Below are 22,579 nucleotides of genomic sequence, written 5' to 3' on the forward strand. Positions count from 1 at the left end.
TAATGGATGGTGAAGCAGAATTGGTGACTGGCCTAGTAAATTCCATAGGGATCTTTAGCTACACTAATGCAACGGCACCTGAGAAAGCCATGACATCCACTGATGCTCTTCAGCCTTATTTGTAATTGGAATAAGCCACACCAGACCAGTGCACTTTTACCAGGGATTTCCATCAGTGCCACTAAACTGGTTAGTAAAACTTCAGTGCAGACAAGACACAATAGGCATGGGAAGTAAGGATGGGGAGTAAAGCCCCCAGGTTTTGGACTAGCATCTCAACCCCACACCCGTGCTAATCAGGGTTCAAGCCATTGGGCCCCTGCTGCCCATGAACCCACTCACTCACCAGTCCTGCTTGGCCAGTGGCCCCTCATGTGGGGTAGCCACAGACCCCATTGCCATCTGGGGATTCTGCTGCCAGCCTGGGTCCCACAGGACCACTGGTCCCATGTCCAGGGGTTCCGTTGCTGACCCCAGAGACCTGGCTGCCAGCTCTGAATTCAGGGTGTCTTGTGATAGTTATGAGCTGAAACTGCCTTGAAACGTCAAGTATTAGCAATTGTTGAAGTTAGATTTTCTGGGACAGGATTCTGACCTACCATGACAGGCTTTATGTTCCAATAATATTTTGCACCAAACAGAATTTATCTGTCAGCCCACTTATTGTTCTGGATTTTAAACTAGAAATATAAACCCAACAGGGAAGGTTTTGTGCCTGATTCTGATGTGAATTACACTAATAGGAAAACAGGAGCAAGTCCTCTGAAGTCAGAATAAATGGGATCAGAACTGTATGCCTTTAGGTATGCCTAAACTGTATACTAAGCCAGGTCCTGACTCTAGTTTGAGCCCTAAACCTGTCTCCACACACAAAACCGTCTGATTCAGGTCTGGTCCCAAGTCCTAGGACTTGTTAGGGGGTAGGTCATGGCTTGAGTGTCCCAGCATCTAGGGTCTAAAGCCATATCATTTTGCAATATAAACACAGCTCAAATCACAGACCTGAGTCCAAAGGTCTGGAGCGTAGATGCATGAGCATGGCTAAGAGACCTGGGGCCTGCCAGTGTAAACCCACATTTACAATGCATTGTGGAGTCCACAAGCTGGACTCCCACTAAGCTGAATGTACAGTGTAAAATTTGCAATGTGTCATCTCCCCCTTCTGCCTAAGCACGCAGCACCCATTTCCTTTCTAGGGAGTTTCTTCTCTTTCTCCCTTTTGATTGTGTTTGTATGCTTTCTGCTTGTTGTGCATAAGGGATTCCAGCCAAGGCTGTTCTCTGGCAGCCTGCAAGCACAGAGGGAGGGGAGCCCGTGGAGGGCAGGGAAAAGAACTGGGGAGGATGTATCACTCCCAGAAGTCGGGTGGTAGACAGAGCTCTCAGGAAGACCTATGCTTGCAGGACTCAATAGAGAAGACAGACAGAAAGCCATGGGATTTTGCAGGACAAAGTCAAATGTGAAGGAGGAGGGGAAAGAGAAAGCCGTGTTCCTGAGGAAGAAGATCACCCTGGTGCGGGCCATTGCACTGACTATCGGCACAATCGTGGGCAGTGGCATCTTTATCACTCCAAAAGGGGTGTTGAAAAATTCTGGCAATGTGGGTCTCTCCTTGATTGTCTGGCTGGCTTGTGGGATCCTCTCCCTGTTTGGTGAGTTGCTTTTCCAATTCTCCTGGTGTGAGCCAACAAGGAGGTTAGCACGTTCAGGCTAGCTGTACACCGTCTAGAGTAGTCTCAATCTTTTCCCCCGTGAAAACACGGGGAAAATATTAGCAATACAGTGTGACGAGATTGCAAAGCAACTAAATAGAAAAATAATCTGGAATACTATGGGCAAGGCAGATGTAAATCCGTAGAAGGCAGATGTAAATCCGTACAGTCTCAGTTGCATGGGTCAGTGGAGCTGGGCTGATCCACGCCCACTAAGGAGCTGATCCAAACCCTATTCAAAAATGAGAAAGAGCCATAATTCTTGGCCCCGTAGCACAAAGTCTGCTAGGGGGAGGTGGCTTACCTGGGTTTCAAAGCTGTGGGAAAAGTCAGCTTTCAGAGCCCACAAAGCATGCTGCTATGACAACCCCACGTGGTTGGGATTCTAAAGGGTTCTCTCAGCTCTCCCCTTCCTCATGCTTTTAATGTAAATTTCTAGTCCTTTTCCTTGCACAGGCATGCAGGTAAATGTAAAGCAATTGTTAGGGATAACAATCAGTGAGGTTGGTGCTCAGGCCTTGACAGAGCCCAAATGTCTACACTGCAGTTTTATAACCTCAGAACCTGAATCCTAGGAACCAGAGTCAGTTACCACAGGTCTTATATTGCTTTTTAAAATACCATAAGGGTACATCTACACAGCAAACAGCGAGTCTCAGAACCTGGGGACACAGTCTCAATATTGCAGCTCTTGCTTCACATCTTAGGTAGACAGACTAGAGTGCTAAAAATAGCTCAGGCTAGCCAATTTCGTCTGTAGGCAGAAGCTCTGGCATGTTCGGACGCAGAGGGCTAGCCTGCAGCACCACCCTTTCTACTATGGGCTACATTGCGATTTTTAGCAAGCTAGAATAAATGTGTGTCTGTTCACTCAGTCTAGGAAATAGGATACCTCTACCTCACAACTGGGAGCATAAGTCAAAGAGCTGGCTTGATTCTTCACTTCCTTACCTTGCAGAGTGATCTGCACCCGTGCAAAGGCAGGACAAAATGATGCTACTTGTGCTTTTGTACTGTCTTTTCACGGAGATAAACCATTGTAGATTTAAACCCAGAAGGGACCACAGGGATTATCTATTCTAGCCTCCTGTATAGCAAGGTCATTGGTATTTCCTGAATTCAATTCTGTTTGAATTAGTGTCTCTTAGAAAAACTTCCCATCTCGATTTGCCAGCGATGGAGAATCCACCACAACATGTGGCAGAATGAGGGTAATTAACCACTAGAACAATGTCACAAATGTACTCTTATTTCCTATGCTGAATTTGTCTAGCTTCAAATTCCAACCATTAGAGCATGTTAGTCCTTTGCCTGTCAGACTGAAGAGCCCATTGGCAAATATTTGTTCCCTATGTATGTAGTTACAAAAGCTTCAGGGGATAGCCAAGTTAGTCTGTAGAGGGAAAAAACAACACATGGTTGGGTAGCACTTTTTAGACTAACAAAAAATGTAGATGGCATCATGAGCTTTCATGGGCACAGCACACTTCTTCAGATGAGCGGAGTTTTGAGTTTAGTTTAAGCCTATTTATTTTGGGTCTGCGCATCCTAAACTCAAAACTCTGGTCATCTGTACAAGTGGGCTGTGCCCACAAAAGCTACATGTTTTGTTAGTCTACAAAGTGCTACCAGACCATTTGTTGTTTTTTAATGTAGTTACAGATGATGACCAAGTCACTTCTTAATCAACTCTTACTCAAGGAGTTCAGCGGGCTTTTTAGCAAGCGATAGCTATGCAGCTGATTCTCCAAGTCCAGAACCACACACTTGTGCTGGCAGGCCTCACATGAGTTGGCGATCTCTGAATCCCTTACTTGCCAACATGGGGTTGGTGCAGAGACCCTATTAGCCTATAGAGATGATGCTTGCTTATGTTATACTAGAAGATTTACCTCAGGAATGGGGAACCTCAGGCTGGGGGCTGGGTGCAGCCCCCAGCTTGCCTGGATCTGGCCTTCGAGGCTCAGGACTCTCCTGCAGCATAGCGGAGGCAATGCTGGTGCTCCAGCTCCCTCGCTGTCCCACCATGGGTCTGGAGTGCACAACATCTACTAGCCTCGGCTCCCCTAGGCTTTGGTGTGTGAGAGGAACATCTTTTTCCTTCTCAGTCAGGGGCCACTTCAATGAGAGTTTGCTTTGGTTTTGGTTTTTTTTGCTTCTCACTTGTGTGCAGCCCACATCTGATTTTTTTCAGTGGGTCAGCGGCCCCCGACCCAAAAAAGGGGCAAGGGGGCACACAGACCTCCCACTAGTGCTCCCTGGGTGGGGGTCTGTGCAGGGGGAGGAAGGAAGGTGGCCACACTGAACAGCATGGCAGGAGCTGTGACTTCTGTGGCAGTGGCTGGGACTGCACTGCCTGGTCCTAGCTGTGCTCCCAGGGGTAGGACTGCGGTGATGGGACCAGCAAGGTTCCCTCCCTTTAGCTCAGCAACAGTGGGACCAAGGGCTGGAGTGTAAAGGTTTGGGGAAGGGAGGCCACTTCACTGGGCTAAAGACTGGCAAGATGATGAGCCCCATCCAGTGCTGGCCACTCCCTTGGTGGTGCAGCATATCCAGTAATCACTCTGCAGTATAGCTGTCCCCTGCATTCACTGCCCTCCATGGTGACTGAGTATACCTCAACGTGCCCATTTTCCTGACATGACCAAACCCTGACCTTGCTTTAAGTTAGGATAAGAGGAAGCTGCATTCCAAATTTGGCAGTCCTAGCTCTTACCATTTAGGAGACATTCTTGAGCAAACAGACTCACAGACAGACGAACTCACAGACAGATGCACAAATCTCTAAAGAAAGATAGATAGATAGATAGATAGATAGATAGATAGATAGATAGATAGATAGATAGATAGATAGATAGATAGATAGATAGATAGATAGATAGATAGATAGATAAAGTCCAATAACCTATTTCCTAAAAATAGGCTTGACATAATCAAGTGAAGCCTCGTAAAATATGAGTAAAGTGAAGCCTGAGAATAGCTGGGTTGCTGAGAGCCATTGAACCTATTTATGATGGAAACCACTGCAAGCCAGGAGATACTGCAGCAGCCCCAAAACCCCCAGTTCCAAAACCAATGATGAAGTGAAGTGGGACCATTCAGAAGCAAGTCAGAGATAAATTAGAGCCTCAGGCAAGCATTTTTGGCTCTCACTGGTTATTAAAGGTGTTTAAGATAAAATATTATAGAAAATTATCCCTATCATGACAGTTATTGGTATTCACACAGCTGTTAATTAAAGGGGATTTTAATATTAAATAGCCCTTGAGGGAATGGACAAGGATATTTAAATAATGGAAATGTAGGAGTAGAAATACAGATATGGTCAAAGGTAGCTTTAGTGCTAATTAATGTGGGTGTTATTTGTGATTATAAAAAGGATAGCACCCTAGTTTTAAATGATGTGCACTCATCCACCTGCAAGGCAACATTAGAGGAAGGATTATAGCCATTGTTATCCATTTTCAACTTGTTTCAATACAGAAAAAGAACGTTCACCAGAAGCATTTGAGACAGGTATTGTTAAAAACATTTTCAGAATGGTTTCTACATTTGGAAAGGTATCCTGCTAACCATCATGTAGACATCTATACAAATCAACTGGTGATCTTGAAGCATAGGCCTCATCATTTTCAATAAAATGAATGAAATATTTCACTTCATCTTCAAAAAGATGTGTCTATGTTCTCTTGGTAGAATTCGTTTAATTTCTTACTGTAGTGGCTTTTAGCGTACTTCTGTCAAAAAACATGCAAAATAAGTAAGTTCTCTTTAGAGATTCACCTCTATTCTGCAATTGCAATTTTGTGTCACAAAACATTGATGATCTCCAAAATGCTCTTCTCTTTCTCTTTTGAATTGATTTGTTTCTAGTTCCATTGAAAAATAACTTCCTGTTTTTTTCCACGTCTCATCAACTATATCAGAGAAACCTATATTTTCTGTTAATGCTAGTGCCTCTGCTTCTATGGACCTACAGTCATTTCAAACTTCTATGACAAAACTTGTAAACGGGGCTAACAATTGTGTAGCACTCAAATTTGTATCAACTTTTTGCAGTGATTTGCTGATGGCATTTCTTCTTTGAAGTAAACGGTTCCACAAAATAGTAAAAACAGCTATATCATACTTTTTAAACTTTTCTGCTAAGGATTTTGCTTCAGTTATCATATATGGTTTTTCAGAATTTGATGTGGCTATGTCTAATAAGGTTCTTTATCACATCCTAGTTCATTTTCAAAGCCAAAACAGGATCTGCACAATCAGACCACTTGGTGTCACAAATTCTTGTGACTGTCAAATGTTTTCCATTTGCCTGCTCCAAGTGTGATTGTAGCATACTCCACTGATGTGTAGAAAAAGACAAAAACAAAAAAAGCATACGAGTTTTGAATAAAGTAAAAAAAGTATAGCTCCTTCACAAGAAGCAGCTTCAGCACTGCAGATTAAATTTAAGGAATGACTGGAACAGGGTATCAATAAAGCAGAGGGATTTGCATTGTTCAGCCTGGCCTGCAGACCTGAATATTTTCCTGCCATATTTGCAACAATATCAATCAAAGCTTTGCCCATGACAGTTTTTGCTGTCCAAACCTAAATTTGCAATTTCCAAAACCATTGACTCTAAACATTCAGAAGTGTGGGGTTTTAGTGGGACAAAACAAAGGAAACACTCTACAACTTTCAGCTTAAAATTAGTGTTACTTGGTCTACGTACTCACGTCTGGTGTTGAATCGACTATTATGGAATAGTTCTTGGTATCCTTTACTTCATCAGCTAATTGATTTCTGAGCTGCTCTGCCATTATAGTAATGAATTCATTGTAGGTTTGATACATTAAAAAGTTGGTCTTCCCTGAGCCACAATACTGATAATTTTTCAAATGTTCACTGAGAAAATTGTCAAATTCACTACAATATTCAAGGCAGGTTACAAAATTGTCTTTTTGATGTGACACTAATGACTCATGTCCTCTTAGAGATAGTCCCAAAGATGACAGCAGTTTCACCATGGCAATAAGTTATCCAATAACATGTCTCAGCACTTTCCTCCAATAAAAACGCACCTCAAACTGAGCCGATAATGCAAAATCAATTCTTCTGGATAAGTTACATCTTCGAACAAACTTACACATAGCATTAATATGAGCTTTGGAAGTTTCATGATCAGCAATATCTCATGCAACATTTCTCCAGTTAGAGTGCCTGTTGACAAATGTTTGTTTTCCTTTACTATGGAAAGGAAATAATTTGCAAACATAACAGAAGACTGCTGTGATGGTTTCTGAAAAAAAAAATCAACCAATTTCTCATTTTGATGGTTCCATTTTTCTTCATCCTCAGAAAATGGGACTCATGAAGACTTCTTAATTGCTTTCATCCTCCAGCTTCATACTCTTTTCTCAAATTTTTGCATATTCCCTATGTTTTTCAGTTTATTTACTACAAAATATTTTATCCTATTCAATGAAATAGATTTTGGCCATAATGCAATGTCTTCAGGGTAGGTTTCTTCCCTTACTTCCACAAAATTACCAATATTTTGTAGTTCCATTGCCACTTCAGAGTCCACTTGTTCAACTTTTGCAGTTATCGTGGTAACCCTACAACTCAGCAAGTGATCAGATAATTGAGAGGTTTCCTCACCCATACTTTATGATGACTATCCTCTGTTCAGTACTTCAAGATTTGTACAATAAAATGACAAACTTTCTTTTTGCTTAGCTTCATCTTTTTGCTTCACCTTCATTTTTTTTGCTAAAAGCTGATCTTGATTTTTACACAGATTAAATGTCTGAAAGAGCAAGGATGTAGCTATGGGTGGGCTGTGGTCTGGCCCACCCATTCCCCAATTAAGTTTACCATCAGTGGCACTGGAGCATTTTTAATAATGGGGTGCTGAAACCCAGCCCTTGTCTCTCATAGGCATAGGTCCAAGCCTGGTTGCAGGGCATTGGCACAGGAACTTAGGGTTCAGGCAGGGCTGCTGACAGAATAGCCAGGTCCCTGGGAAAGAGGGGAAGCAGGTATGAGTCCCCAGAAGGGTGGGGCCTTAGGTGGAAGGGGCAGAGCTGGAGGCCTAGTGCAGGAGCAGAGCAGCCATGGTGGGGCTGGAGAAGACAACTGACTGAGGAGATTCAAAGATGACCGTGGAGAATAGCTTCAAGCACCCCCAGTGGCAGAGAAGTGGGCATAATTCCATCATCCACCTGAACACCCCCCACCCGCCCCAGGCTCTCCATCCCCCAAATGCTCTCCCACTCACCCGTGGGCTGCAGTCACTCACCAGGTGGCAGCCGATGGCAGCACAACATCTCAGGGGCTGGAGAACTCAGGAAGAGGGGGCAGCACAGCCACTTGCCAGAGAGAAGCAGTGCTTTTCTGCTTCAAAGCGCCACTTTTCTCCAGCTGGCTCTGCAGCTGCCCTGTGCTCTCCTGAAGCCTTCTAGCTTGTGTTCGCACTGCTTGCTGCTTCCTACCTGCTCTCCAGAGGCTGCAGCCTGCAGGCAAACCTCCCTGCTCTCCTGCCACTTTCCCCTCCCCCTTGTCCTCTCTGCCGAGGGATTGACACCCCTCCAGAGTGGCCACCCCCAGCGTGGGAGGAGGGGCAATGTGTTGGTCCCAGCGCTGGACTGCCCAGCCCTGGGGACCCTGTGTTGTTGGGAGCAGGGCCATGCCAGGGTATGGTATGTTTTATTGTAAATCCACCCAACTATCACTCATTTGTGTCATTCACAGTCCTCCACTAAATGACATCATGTGTATCCATGCTGGAGGCTTGAACCTTGAACCAGTCTGGTTTTATGCCTTGTTTTTCAAACTACTAATTGGGAACACAGAAATCATAATTGAAGGGGTGTGCAGAGGGTCAAAGCTCCTACAGTGCCTTGCACTTGTGTGTAGCACAAAGTCTACAGAGAACCGTAATGAGGACAAGGTGGAGGAATAAGTTAGAGAGTTGTTTTTTTCTTTACAAAAAAAAAAAAAAAAAAAAAAGAGTAAAAAAAAAATTAAATCAGAATGAAGCCTTCAGTTAAGTGGCAAATTTGGAGCTGCTCCAAAGCTCATTAGTGTCTTTTCACATTAGAACAGGCCCTGTGAGGTAGACAAAAATTCTCTCCAGAGATTAGTCAGCAAGCCAGAAAAAAACCCAACAACTTTTGTTTGGGAACAAAGGAGGACTTGAACACACGTGTCCTGAGCTACAATACCAATTTGTTAGCCTACTGCATGCCCAGACTGCTGGGGAGCTGAAGTCCCAGGTTAAGACTCTGTTTGCTGACAGTACACATGTATACTGTAAACACATGTGGGTGTGTCACTAAATGCAAATCACAAATAGTCAATGTATAGGGGCCTACTATAAATTTGCTGTGCTTGTAATTCATATTTAGCGGCAGGCTGTTCTCCACCATACTTGTGGCACACGCACAGGAGGCTGGACAGGATATAAAGCAGCCGTTTCCTGTAGGGCATGGCGCACTAGAGTCACTGCTCAAGCCACAGGCAGGAGTGACGGTAGAAGGTTCTAAAGTCTAGCACTTTATCTGCCCTGTGCAGACCCTGTTGGTGAATTGGGTACCTTTTCAAGCACACTACCAGGGGCTAAGCGAGGCGGTTAAAGTGCAATCCTTTAGACTGCTCTACAGTTTTCACACCACCAATAATCAGGATGAATTCCAAGAGGCGGATAGGCCCTGGGCACAACGCAACAGGGATCAGTGCCCCCCAGTTCACCTCTCAAGGCATAGTGGGAGCAGAGAGAGGGAGAAGTCTCAGTCATTTCTGGTGGGAGGGGCAGGGAGAGGTCACAGCCAGTACCTCTCCTCTTCCTCCTCCTCCCCAACCAGTGCCAGACCAGGGAAGGGCAAGTGGCACTCAGTAGCTGGTCAGTACAGAGCGAGTTGAAATGCTGCAGCCAGGACCAGGTAGGGACGTGTTTGGGCAGGAGCCATCAGAAGCCCAGTGAGGGACCACCCAGGTGGCATAGCCCTTTTCAGGGAGCAGCATCTCAACAGAGGCCAGGTTCTGTTGGGAGTCAAACCACAGCCCCCTCCCAGCTTCCTTGTTGCCTCTATCTTCCTCCCATCTCCCCCCACTCCAACCCTGCTCCTCCCATCTATGGCAGGTAAAGTGCCCTTCTTGCCCCCAAGTTCACCAGCCACTATGGTATATAATCAAGCTGTTGTGTATTTTGTGGCCTCTTCACACTTAAGAAAGCCCAGGCCTCAACAGCAGCTACTATTGTCTCAGAGGAAGGGTGATCTCATGGACTAGGATGCAATAGATCTGGATTCTGTTTCAAACCATTGATTTCCTGGGTGACCGTAGCACGTGTCAACCTCTCTCTGCCTCAGTTTACCAATTCTGAGGAGAGATCAGCCCCTGGGCAAAGTGGGCCGGGCTGCCTTCATGCTTCTGGAAGGGACGTGGCCTCCGGTGAAAGGAGCAGGGCCAAGGCATCCAGCCCACAGTGCTGCCGAGACCGTGGAGTACCCTTCCCCCTCCATCAGCCCTCAGCGCCGCTCAGAGCTCCAACGGTGATTTGAAGGACCCAGGGCTCTGGCCACTGCTTCTGCCACAGTAGCAGCAGAGGCAGCCAGGAGCCCTGGACCCTTTTGAATTGCCGGGCTCTGGGGCAGTTGCCCCCTAGTCACCTCAACCTCCTGTCAGCAGGTCTAGGAGAGGTTGTAATAGTCCATTCTGCTTCTTCATCTTCTCCTGGTACCAGGGCTGGCAGCTCTTGTTCTTTGTATCCAGGCATTCCTGTCCAGTGCTCCTTCCATGCTGACACTGGCATTCTTCACATCCCCCTGCGGGCCTTCAGATCACCTGTTCCTGGATCCTCATTGTAGTTTTGGTCCATGACAAGAAGACCTTGTACTCTCGGGTGAACATGACCTTGGTCATGACAGCTCTTCAGGAACATCACCTTGTTTATATAGACTAAGTTCTGCATGGGGAATGTCACTGGGTGATTGTACATTTAGGGCTTGCAGGCACTACTGTAATATCAACCAATATTTTCCCCTACTTTTTCTCTAGGTGCACTGTCTTATGCAGACCTCGGAACAAGCATCACAAAATCTGGGGGCCATTACATCTACCTCCTAGAAACCCTGGGGCCTTTGCCAGCATTCTTAAGATTGTGGGCTGAATTCATTATGATCCGGTAAGAACGGTTCTGCTTCCCATAGATGTATAAGGACAGGAGTGACATGTCGTTGTTGTTGTATTCATAGTCTCCTCTCTTTGATGCTGTTTGGTGCAGATTCCAACTGTGTGGCTATCGGAGTGAGCTGTTGAATGCAAAACTGTAGCAAGCACATAGCCTTCCAAATGGCTAGAGGGAGGATAGAAGGGAAAAGAGGGAGGGAAGTTAAGATAGGGAAATGGAGGGGGCACAGGAGGCAGAGGGGGAAAATGAAAGGGTAAAAGGTAAAAAAAAAAAAAAAAGAAGAAGCGAGAGGAAGAATAAAAAGAACAGCTTGCAGCAAATGTGGGAACGAGACAGATGGACATTTTCCTGCAATCTGCCAACACAGCTGGGTTTTCTGGCAAAGGGCTCCATGCTCCTTAGAAATCTGTTTGATGTGTGACCTTCTCCTCTCCCAACTGGCCCCCAAGTCCAATAGCTGCTGGATAAACAGAAGTGTCTGCTGCAGCACATCTGGGCTTAGCCGTAAGGTCTGCCCCCTTAGAGAATGAGATCACCGCTTACGCAACGAACCCCTGCAGCCATGGGGCAAAGTAACCAACCCTCTCCTCAAAGGGTACAAGAGATATTTTAAAACCCACATTGTTTTGCCTGTTAACCTTGCCTGTGTTCATAGCCATAAAAAATAAGAGAGGTCACAGGCTGAATGGAAATGGAGTCTGAAATATCCTCTCATGCTGATTTACCCATCTGTCTAGGCTCTATACAGCCCTCATCAGCAAAGCAGACCCAGTTCCCAAGGGATACCTACATGCCCCAGGGTGAGGGGAAGTGCACCAGTAGTGGGTGAGGCATGCACAGCTACACACAGCACATGTTTTATTTCACGACCATGGCATGGTCACCTCTCTGCGTGGGCTTTACAGCAGCACAGTTCAGAATGCTTAACATCTGCAGCGCATATAGCTGAGGCAAACAAAAAGGGGTTCATCATACAGTGCTAAATGATTGTCTAATCACAATCTCTAGCTCTTTTTCCATGGCTGGAGGGTGGGGAGAAGCACTCAGATCCTCAACTCAAGGTTAAAACATCTCCTAGGGAAGCAGCAATTGAAAATAGACCCACTCCAGTGGCTCCTCAGGGGCCTGACTGTGCTGCGTTAGTAACATCAGCCCCTTTCCGACACAAAATAAATTCATAGACTTTAAGGTCAGAAGGGACCATTATGATCATCTAGTCTGACCCCCTGCACAATGCAGGCCACAGAATCTCACTCACCCCTCCTAGAATAATCCTCTCACCTATATCTCAGATATTGAAGTCCTCAAATGGTTTAAAGACCCCAAGATGCGGAGAATCCTCCAGCTGTGATCTGTACCCCATGCTACAGAGGAAGGCGAAAAACCTCCAGGGCCTCTGCCAATCTACCCTGGAGGAAAATTCCTTCCCGACCCCAAATATGGTGATCAGCTAAACCCTGAGCATGTGGGCAAGACTTACCAGCCAGACACCCAGGACAAGTTCTTTATAATAACTCCTATCATCCCTCCATTGGCCTATATATCACTGATAGTGAAAGGTCAATTAGTTACCAAGATCATGTTATCTCATCAAACCATCCCCTTCATAAACCCATCTAGCTTAATCTTGAAGCCAGATAAGTCTTTTGCCCCCACTACTTCCCTTGGAAGGCCATTCCAGAACCTCACTCCTCTAATGGTTAGAAACCTTTGTCTATTTCAAGTCCAAACTTCCTACTAGCCAGCTTATATCCATTTGTTCTTGTGTCCACATTGGTATTAAGCTTAAATAATTCCTCTCCCTCCCTGGTATTTATCCCTCTAATATATTTAAAGAGTGCAATCATGTCCCCCTCAGCCTTCTTTCGGTTAAGGTAAACAAGCCAAGCTCCTTAAGTCTCCTTTCATAAGACAGGTTTTCTATTCCTCGGATCATCCTAGTGGCCCTTCTTTGTACCTGTTCCAGTTTGAATTCATAATTCAAAATAAAGATGGGCCAGTGGGCAGGGCACTTGCCTGAGACTCAGGAGACCTGGATTTGATGCACGGCTCCACCACAGATTTTCTGTGTGACGCTCTCTCCCGGTCCCTGTCTGTTGAATTGGTATCATCACACTTCCCTGCCTCCCAGGGGTGAGGCAAGGACAAGAACACTACAGGCTCAGATACTGTGGTAAGAGGGCACATTAGTCCATTGAATAGGTAAATGGCAAGAACGGCTGCCCACACAGTTAGCTCCCAGTTGCTGCAGAAATGCTGGATGGTCATGGAGACACTTCCCCTCTTGCCCCTGGTGGTGGTCCCCGCAGGTACACGTGGTGAGGCAGCCTGGCAAACTCCAACAGTACAAAGTTCACTGAAAAGAGGGGCTGAGGAGGAATTAAATCCAGGTTCATGACCCTTCTCAGCTGAAGAGCAGGGAGGGCACCTCACACTGTGAGCTGGGAATTACCCCACCTTGCCTCAGTAGCCACAGTCATGCTAGTTCTCATTAAGCTGCTGTGCTAAAAATTGTGTCATCACTGTGACTGGCCAGCTGTCCTGAGAACGTATCTTGCCTCTCAGTCAGGAGCGTACTCACCCTTTGCACTGCTGCAGCCACACCGCTAAGTCTCAGCAAGCTGGGAATCAGACCCCCAACTCAAAGTATAGGCATACGCGTATGCTGCACTGTCCCTTACCTCCAACAGCGAGAGAAATCCCGTGTCCTACAGCCTCAGGAAGAAAGTGAACAGACAGAGCTGAAGAAGTACCTGTACCTGCTCCGAGAAGGCTGTCTCCCAGTCCCCACCTTTCACTGGTGTTAAAAGAAATCTGCGCCTGTTTTTCTCTCCAAATCCCCCTGTGAGGGGAGACACACCCAATTAAGGAAGAAGCTAATGAGCTAGGTGAACACTATCTAGACACACCTGACAGGCTTGCTCAGCCTGGAGGAAGGAAAGTTATCAGAAAGGAAGGCCTGCCAGCACAGGACTCAAAGGCAGCCAGTTCCAGTGACAGATCAGCAAAGGAGATGGTTATTGAGCCAGAAGGCTCCTGAGACTGCTTGAACCAGGTAAGTACTAGCTGTACTAAAAAGAAGGCTAAGGAAGGCCTCCAACCCTGATTAGCACAATAAAAAGCCTACAGACAAGCCAAGACCCTGAGGCGTGAGAGAGAGACCGACCAAGAGACTAAACACATTCAACCCCAACCTGCCTTTCAGTGAGGGGAAAGGCAGGCTCATCTCTCAGAAAGACTCTTGTTAACCCCCCAGGCAAGAGAAGGATGCAGGGCTTGTCTACACTAGAAGCATTTCTGTTAGGAGAACGTGAATGCAGCTGCACCACGGCAGCGCATCTGGGGAAGATGTTCTATGCCAACGGGAGAACACTTTCTTATCGGCATAATGGACCTAGCTTTGGGAGAGGCGGCAGCTACATTGGTAGGAGAAGCTTTTCCTCTCATAGGGCACTGTCCACACCATCAGGCTGGTGTAACTTATGTCGCTCAGGGGGTGGCTTATTTGCAATCCTGAATGACACAAGTTACACCAAAGCAAGTGACAGTGTAGAGCTGGACTCAGTGTCAGAAAGGAACCAGCATGGCCTGGACAAGAATTCAAGGGCCAAGACCCATCCCAAGTAGTGAAGAATGCCAGCAATTTACACCCCATGAAAAGAAAACAAACAAACCCTGGGAGGGGAGAGGGAATAGAATGCAGCACGTCTGAGCAAGATGGAGCCCAGCAGTGGTGGACGTGGTTAGCTGAGAGGCAGGGCCTACAAGCAGCTCCCAACAGTAGTTCCAGGAGCAATGGCTGCAGCAGTGGTTCATCCAACTTCTCCAAACAAGGCAACAGCTGCTGAGGGAACTGATGGCCCAGCAGCAGCAGCAGCAGCTCCACAAGGACATGACACAACAGATGGTGTGACCCCTGCGCTCTCCAGGAGTCCCTGTGGGGCACACTTCCACCCAGCTCAGTCCCCCTCCAGTGCCCAGAAGGCTCAGAAAGATGGGGCTGGACAATGATCCTGTCACCCATTTAAGTCTTTCCAGTATGTAGCCTGAGAGGGCTTTGATTTTGGCTCCCTGCTCTGTGATCTAGCCCAGGCAGCCTAGCATCAACAGGGCTCAGAGCAGGGTAAGCACAATAAGTCAAGTCGACTGTTTTGGACTATTTGGACTCTTTTGAGATAACCCACAGTCAGAGATTTAGATTCAAAACCACTCCCAGGGAGGCCAGACCCTGCCTAGTAGCTCCCATAATCCTCCATGCTGCATTGCTTGGGAGATGGGACAAGAGGGCAGAGGTGGAGCAGGAGGGGGGTTTGGGGAAGGGGTGGAGTGAGGGTGAGGCAGGGCCTGTAGTGGGCAGTGGTTACCCCAGGCCTCCCTCAGGATGGCCCAGGCTGTCACTTTTGTTCCATCCTGTCAGTGGCCTAGCTGGTAGTGTCTGGCAGCAGTGCCAAACCTTAACGACAGGGCCGCCAACCACGGGGGAAGCAAAAGAGGCAGCACTTCAACATTGGCCATGTACCGTACCCATCCACTTTCACCTCTGCTCCCTGCCCCCAGAGAGGGGAAAGGAACTCTCAGTTCTTGGAGAGACTCTTATTTAACTCCAGCAAGGGAAGGGCTCCATGTCAGAGAAAAGATGCAACCCAAACTAGAGACTCCAGAAGCCCCTGCCCGGTGAAAGCCCTTGAAGAATTCTACAGGGATTTCAACAATTTCCAGGCCACTATCAACCTCAGCCTGAACCAATCCACATAAGAGATCCAGTTCCTGGATTCTACAGTAAAAATAAATGATGGTCACAAACACCACTCCATACCAGAAACCAGCTGACTGCTATTCTTACCCACATGGCTCTAGCTTCCATTCAGGACAATCACACAATCAGTTATCTACAGCCAACCCCTAAAATGCAACTGGATCTGCTCGAATCCCGCAGACAGACACTAACACCTACAAGATCTTTATCAAGCATATTTAAAACTTACATATCCACCCGTGGAAGTGCGGAATCATAGAACATTAGAATTGGAAGGGGCCTTGAGAGGTCATCAAGTCCAGTCCCCGGCCCTCATGGCAGGACCCAGTACCATCTAGACCATCCCTGACAGATGTCTATCTACCCTGCTCTTAAATATCTCCAGAGATGGAGATTCCACAACCTTCCTAGGCAATTTATTCCAGTGTTTAACCACCCTGACAGTTAGGAAGTTTTTCCTAATGTCCAACCTAAACCTCCCTTGCTGCAATTTAAGCCCATTGTCCAAGGAAACAGATTGCCAGAGCCAGACTAGTACCTAGAAGTCACCTCCTTCAAGACTGGCCCAACAAGGAAAATAACAAAACATCACTGGTCATCACCTACAGCCCCCAACTAAAACCCCTCTAGGGCATCATTGACAATCTACAATCTATCCTGAAGAATAATCCCTCACTATCACAGGTTTTGGGGGACAGACCAGTTCTCACCTACAGACAGCCCGTTAATCTGAAGCAAATACTCGCCAGCAGTCACACAACACACCCCAGAAACACTTACTCAGGAACCTATCCCTGCAACAAACCCCGTTACCAACTTTGTCCATGTATCTATACAAGTGACATCATCACGGGAACTAATCACTTAAGCCACAACCTCACAGGGTCATACAGCTGCACATCCTCTAATGTGATATATGTCATCAAGTGCCAGCAATGCCCCTCTGCCACCAATATTGGCCAAACCAGACAGTCTCTGCAACAAAGGATAAATGGACACAAATCAGACATCAGGAATAGCAATACCCATAAACCTGTAGGGTAAGGATGGGGAACCTAAGACCTGGGGGCCGGATGCGGCTCCTGGCTTGCCTGGATCCAGCTCCCAAAGCTCAGGGCTCCCCAACAGCAATGGAGCACCTGCAATGGCGCTCCAGCCCTCTCCCCCCACCACCGCCTCGCCAAGGGCCTGAAGCACACAAAATCTACTAGGCTAGACTCCCTAGTGGTATGTCTACACTAGCCCCCTAGTTCGAACTAGGGAGGCTAATGTAGGCATTCGAACTTGCAAATGAAGCCTGGGATTTAAATATCCTGCGCTTGATTTGCATGTTCCCGTCCGGCCGCCATTTTTAAATGCCACTAGCCCGGACTAACTGCCCGCGGCTACACGTGGCAGTTAAACAGTAATTCGAAATAAGTCCTTATTTCGAATTACCTGTTACTCCTCCTGGAATGAGGTGTTACTAGTTCAAACTAGGGAGCTAGCGTAGACATACCCTAGGGCTACGTCTAGACTGGCCCCTTCTCCGGAAGAGGCATGCTAATTTCTAACTTTGGAATAGGGAAATCTGCAGGGGATTTAAATATCCCCCGTGGGATTTAAATAAACATGGCCGCCACTTTTTTTCCGGCTTGGGGAAAAGCCGGAAAAGTGCGTCCAGACTGGCGCGATCCTCCGGAATAAAGCCCTATTCCGGAGGATCTCTTATTCCTACTTTCCACGAGGCGTACAGCTACTTCGGAATAGAAGCCTAATCCGAACTAGCTAGTCCATGCCGCATGTAGCCGCGCGGCACAGAGTCCGAACTAGCCGGCATTTAAAAATGGCGCCAGCCAGCTTCATGCAAATGAAGCCCGGGAAATTCAAATCCCGGGCTTCATTTGCAACTCCGTATGACTATATTACCTCCCCTAGTTCAAACTAGGGGGGTAGTGTAGACATACCCTTAGTGTTTAAGGTGCCACAGGATTCCATTGTGGTTTCAAAGGCATTAAAGGAAGGAGATGAGTGGGCAGGGGAAGGGTAACTCATAGGAGAGGAGATATGATCTGGACAGAGGAACAACACAGGTATTTCCCCTGGCTAACATGCTTTGAATTTATATTTTGCTTTCCAGGCCTGCCAACATTGCAGTGGTTTCCTTGGCTTTTGGTCGTTACTTAATTGAGCCTCTCTTTGCCCCTTGCCATGCCCCAGCCCTGGCTGTGAAGCTGGTCACTGCCACTGGTGTCTGTGAGTAACCCTGAAAAAACAATCAAAGCAAAGCAACAGGTTTGGGGAGAGGAAAATGAGGAGGCTCAACAAGCTATTCCTGATATTATTCTTCCCTACACTATTTTCTGCCTGTGTCAGCGAGGTCTCCCCTTTCCCATGTCTCTGCCAAGCCCCACACAAAGCAATTGGACACTCTATAAATATTCATCTGTAATGTCAACATCCTGCAACTGCTCCTCTCAAGATAGTCAGCATTGTTTACCCCTGTTAGTCTAAGTAAGGGAGGAAAGGGAGGGGAACCTTATACCTTTGAGTGATAGAAATGTAGCCGTGTTAGTCTGGGGTAGCTGAAGCAAAATACAGGACAATGTAGCACTTTAAAGACTAACAAGATGGTTTATTAGATGATGAGCTTTCATGGGCCAGACCCACTTCCTCAGATCAAATAGTGGAAGAAAATAGTCACAACCATATATACCAAAGGATACAGTTAAAAAAATGAACACATATGAAAAGGACAAATCACATTTCAGAACAGGAGGGGGATGCGGGGGGGGGGGGGGGGAGGAAGGAAGGTAAATGTCTGCGAATTGACAATATTAGAGGTGGGGAGAGTGGGATGTTTGTGAGTTAATGGTATTAGAGGTGATAATTGGGAAAGCTATCTTGATAATGTGTAAGATAGTTCAAGTGTTTGTTCAATCCTCTTTGGAGAGTGTCGAATTTTAACATGAATGACAGTTCAGAGGATTCCCTTTCAAGTGCAGATGTAAAAGGTCTTTGTAGCAGAATGCAGGTGGCTAAGTCATTTAGAGAGTGTCCTTTCTGGTTAAAATGGCAAGAAACTGTTTTTTCTTTGTGATCTTGTCTGATATCTGTTTTGTGGGCATTAATCCTTTGGCGAAGTGTCTGAGATGTTTGTCCAATGTACATAGCAGACGGACACTTTCGGCACATGATAGCATAGATTATATTTCTGGATGCGCAGGAATATGTGTTCTTGATCTTATAACTCACTTGGTTAGGTCCAATAATGGTATCAGCAGAATAAATATGTGGACAAAGCTGGCAACGGGGTTTGTTGCAAGGGAAGGTACCAGGGTTGGTATTAGTGTGGTATGTCCTGTGGTTGTTGGTAAGAATCATCTTGAGGTTAGGTGGTTGTCTATAGGAGACTATGGGTCTGTCTCCCAGAGTATCTTGGAGTATGGTATCCTGTTCCAGTATAGGCTGTAGTTTATTGATAATGTGTTGAACAGGTTTAAGTTGGGGGTTGTAGGTGATGACAAGTGGTGTTCTATTGTTGGTTTTCTTGGGTCTGTCTTGAAGTAGATGGTTTCTAGGTATTCGTCAGGCTCTTTCAATTTGCTTTTTTATTTCTCCGGGTGGGTAGTTGAGGTTTATAAATGCTTGGTAGAGATCCTGAAGCTTGCTTCCAGCTCCCATCCAAAACACACCACACGATCCATCGTCTATAGCCAAGCCCTTCGATACAACCGCATCTGCTCTAATCCCACTGACAGAGACCAGAAGCTTCAGGATCTCTACCAAGCCCACAAAACAGATATCAGACAAGATCACAAAGAAAAAACAGTTTCTTGCCATTTTAACCAGAAAGGACACTCTCTCAATGACTTAACCACCTGCATTCTGCTACAAAGACCTTTTACATCTGCACTTGAAAGGGAATCCTCTGAACTGTCATTCATGTTAAAATTCGACACTCTCCAAAGAGGACTGAACAAACACTTGAACTATCTTACACATTATCAAGATAGCTTTCCCAATTATCACCTCTAATACCATTAACTCACAAACATCCCACTCTCCCCACCTCTAATATTGTCAATTCATAGACACTTACCTTCCTTCCTCCCTCCCCCCTGCATCCCCCTCCTGTTCTGAAATGTGATTTGTCCTTTTCATATGTGTTCATTTTTTTAACTGTATCCTTTGGTATATATGGTAGTGACTATTTTCTTCCACTATTTGATCTGAGGAAGTGGGTCTGGCCCACGAAAGCTCATCATCTAATAAACCATCTTGTTAGTCTTTAAAGTGCTACATTGTCCTGTATTTTGCTTCTTATACCTTTGAGGCAGTCTAGACTACAGGCTTTTGTCGACAGAAGTTTTGTCAACAGATACTGTCAACAAAGCTTCTGTCGACAAAGAGTGTCTAGACTACATCCAGTTCTGTGGACAAAGCAAGCCGCTTTGTCGACATGACAATGTAGACGCAAAGGACAGTGTAGATGCAATAACGTCTTCTATCAACAGAACTCTGTCGATAAAAGGCATTATTCCTTGTAGGGTGTGTCTAGACTAGAGGGTTTTGTCTAGACATAGTCGTAGAATTATGTTTACAGCCATCGACAAAACTGCTGAGTTCTGTCAACGTTACGTCGACAGAACTCAGTGGCAGTGTAGACACGGGTATAGTTTGGTCGACAAAAGTCCACTTTTGTTGACAAAATCCTGTAGTCTAGACACACCCTATAATGTCTGGCATAACAGGGTCCTACTCCTGACTGGGGCCTCTCAGTGTTACAACCAAATAAATCCACAGCTAGAGCAGTAGAGACCAAGGACACACTGTGTACATAAAGGACATAAGATGTTCATAGGAGTGTAAGGGGCCCAAATCCATGGGTTTCAGTACAGCTTGAACATCTCTCTCACATTTGAGAGTTTGAAAATCTTCCCCCAAAACAGTCAAATCCCTCCAAGCATGTAATGTGGAGTTCCAACTAACAATATAAAGGACTAGTTGACTAGTCGCTCCCTCCACCCCTTGCTGCCTCTATCAGATAGAGGCAGCAAGTCGGGGGGAGGAGAAACGGGAGGTACTTAAAAGCAGCAGCGCCACATGGAACCTAGGGCCCAGCTGATCCCAAGCTCCAAGTGGCACTGTTGCTTTGAAATGCCGGGTGGAGCCCAGGATTAGCTAGGGACTCCCTAGATGACCATGCACTCCGTGCAGCACTGCCACTTTGAAATGTACAATAGTTCCCAGCGAGGGCTCTTGTGCATTTCAAAGAGGAAGCGCAGCATGGAGCCTGGGGCCAGGGCGGGGTTCTGAGTCCCGCTGGCTTACTTCCACCTTTGCTCAGTAGTGAACTCAGTATATTCCAAGTAGATTCTTCAGGGCCATAGGGAGAGATTATTACTTCCCTCCTTCCTGAGGGGGTTGCCAGAGTCCACAAAACTGCAACAATATTGAAAGCCTGTGCAACTTGTTCCCAGCTCTCCCCATCCCTGAATATCACAGGGGTGAGATTATTTCTGACAGGTGCATTTTCCAGCTTGTATCTCACCTTAATTATTTCCTCTCCAACATGGGTGGTTGGTTTAGGAAGGGCTGGGGGAGGCAGTGCCCTATGTCCACCCCCAGACCCACCCTTTCTGGTGGGGCCCTGCACCCCACAGGAGCCAAGCTGCCTCCCTGTCCCCCCACCACAGGGAGGTGGCGCAGCATCACACTCCCTGCCCCACCACCACAGGGAGTGGGGTGGGCAGGTGCATGGCCCCAGCCTCCACGGGCCTGGAGCATGGGGAGGGCAGGTGCTGGAGGCACCAATACTCTGTCCTCAGACTGCATACAGAGGTGTTCTGGGGACGGAGTGTGGACAGGGTGAGGCTAGAGGTTTGGGAAGGCTGTGATTTCCCCTGCTTAGGCTACTGGCCACCCATGATCTCCAAGTTGTTAATCTCTTTATGTCCCCTTGTATTATTTCTGTCCTCACTGTTGTTTTCACCATGTCACAGTTCAACATCCTCTAAAAACACAATTAACATTAATGGTGCTTACACTGTGTTCCTGATCATTCATGATGATATTGAATAAGATGGGATCCAATCTTATTTCCTACTGTACCTCAACTAAACACTGCCCCACACACCCATCCCTTGCCACTTATCCCAGAACCGTAGGGTTAGAGGGGTTAGAAGGGACTACAAGGGCCATCCAGTCCAAGCCCATCTCAAGACCCTCTACTGAGTGCCTTCATATCAGGTTTCTGTCCACGTAACTAACATTGTTCCATCACTGCTTCTCCTTCCCTCCAAGCTTTAATCATTGCTCTGAACTGCTGGAGTGTTAGCTGGTCTGCAAACATACAGACAGTTCTCGCCTTCCTCAAGATGGTCACCATTGGCCTGATTATCGTCCCCGGGATGATGGCGCTAGCTGAAGGTAAGACAACTGTAGCCTGCATGTGACCTGAGACAGGAAGAGGAGGTAGAGGAGGCCTAGGGAGAGGCACAGACATACAAGAAGGGAGCTAGAAAGTGGAGAACAGAGTCAGAAAGCGAGAGGAAGTTTTAGCCAGGAGGAAATCTCAACTGGAAAAAAAAAAAAAACACACTTACCTGTGTCCTGCCCTCAGGCCATTTCTCTTGCACTGCCCTTCAGCTCTCCTTTGGTTTGCCAAGGGAACCAAATCCAAGCAGCCTTTCCAAAAATCAGCTGTGTTGTTTGAATGGATGTCTGCTCATTTGCCAAGTGAGGCAGTGCATGACAGGAACATCTGAAATAGAATGGAAGCAGCACAATCAACATGCAGACATAGCTCCCTATGCCCCACTTTGCTTTGTCCATTGCACCACGTCACCTCCTTAAATGTTACCATCTCAGGAGCAGCAGTAAAACAAGAGATACAGCACCTTAGAACATGAACTGCAACCACCAAGGCACATGATGAAAATAAGTATTTTA

At 46.5% G+C, this 22,579-nt stretch overlaps 2 protein-coding genes across 2 annotated transcripts in view; one reads left to right on the top strand and one right to left on the bottom strand.

Moving 5' to 3' along the window:
* Positions 1–22,579, bottom strand: part of LOC102452679 (cystine/glutamate transporter-like) — a 73,199-nt gene that overhangs the window by 45,610 nt on the left and 5,010 nt on the right. The window contains exon 2 of the mRNA XM_075939623.1: positions 22,234–22,391. The gene's annotated coding sequence lies outside the window, so the exon portion shown is untranslated. The remainder of the gene's footprint in view (positions 1–22,233; positions 22,392–22,579) is intronic.
* Positions 1,302–22,579, top strand: part of LOC102452940 (cystine/glutamate transporter-like) — a 36,065-nt gene continuing 14,787 nt past the window's right edge. The window contains exons 1-4 of the mRNA XM_075939607.1: positions 1,302–1,652; positions 10,758–10,884; positions 17,766–17,881; positions 21,932–22,057. Coding sequence (XP_075795722.1) covers positions 1,394–1,652; positions 10,758–10,884; positions 17,766–17,881; positions 21,932–22,057 — 628 coding nt within the window. The 5' untranslated portion in view covers positions 1,302–1,393. The remainder of the gene's footprint in view (positions 1,653–10,757; positions 10,885–17,765; positions 17,882–21,931; positions 22,058–22,579) is intronic.

This window comes from Pelodiscus sinensis, chromosome 1, assembly GCF_049634645.1.
Source record: "Pelodiscus sinensis isolate JC-2024 chromosome 1, ASM4963464v1, whole genome shotgun sequence".
Lineage (NCBI taxonomy): Eukaryota > Metazoa > Chordata > Testudines > Trionychidae > Pelodiscus > Pelodiscus sinensis.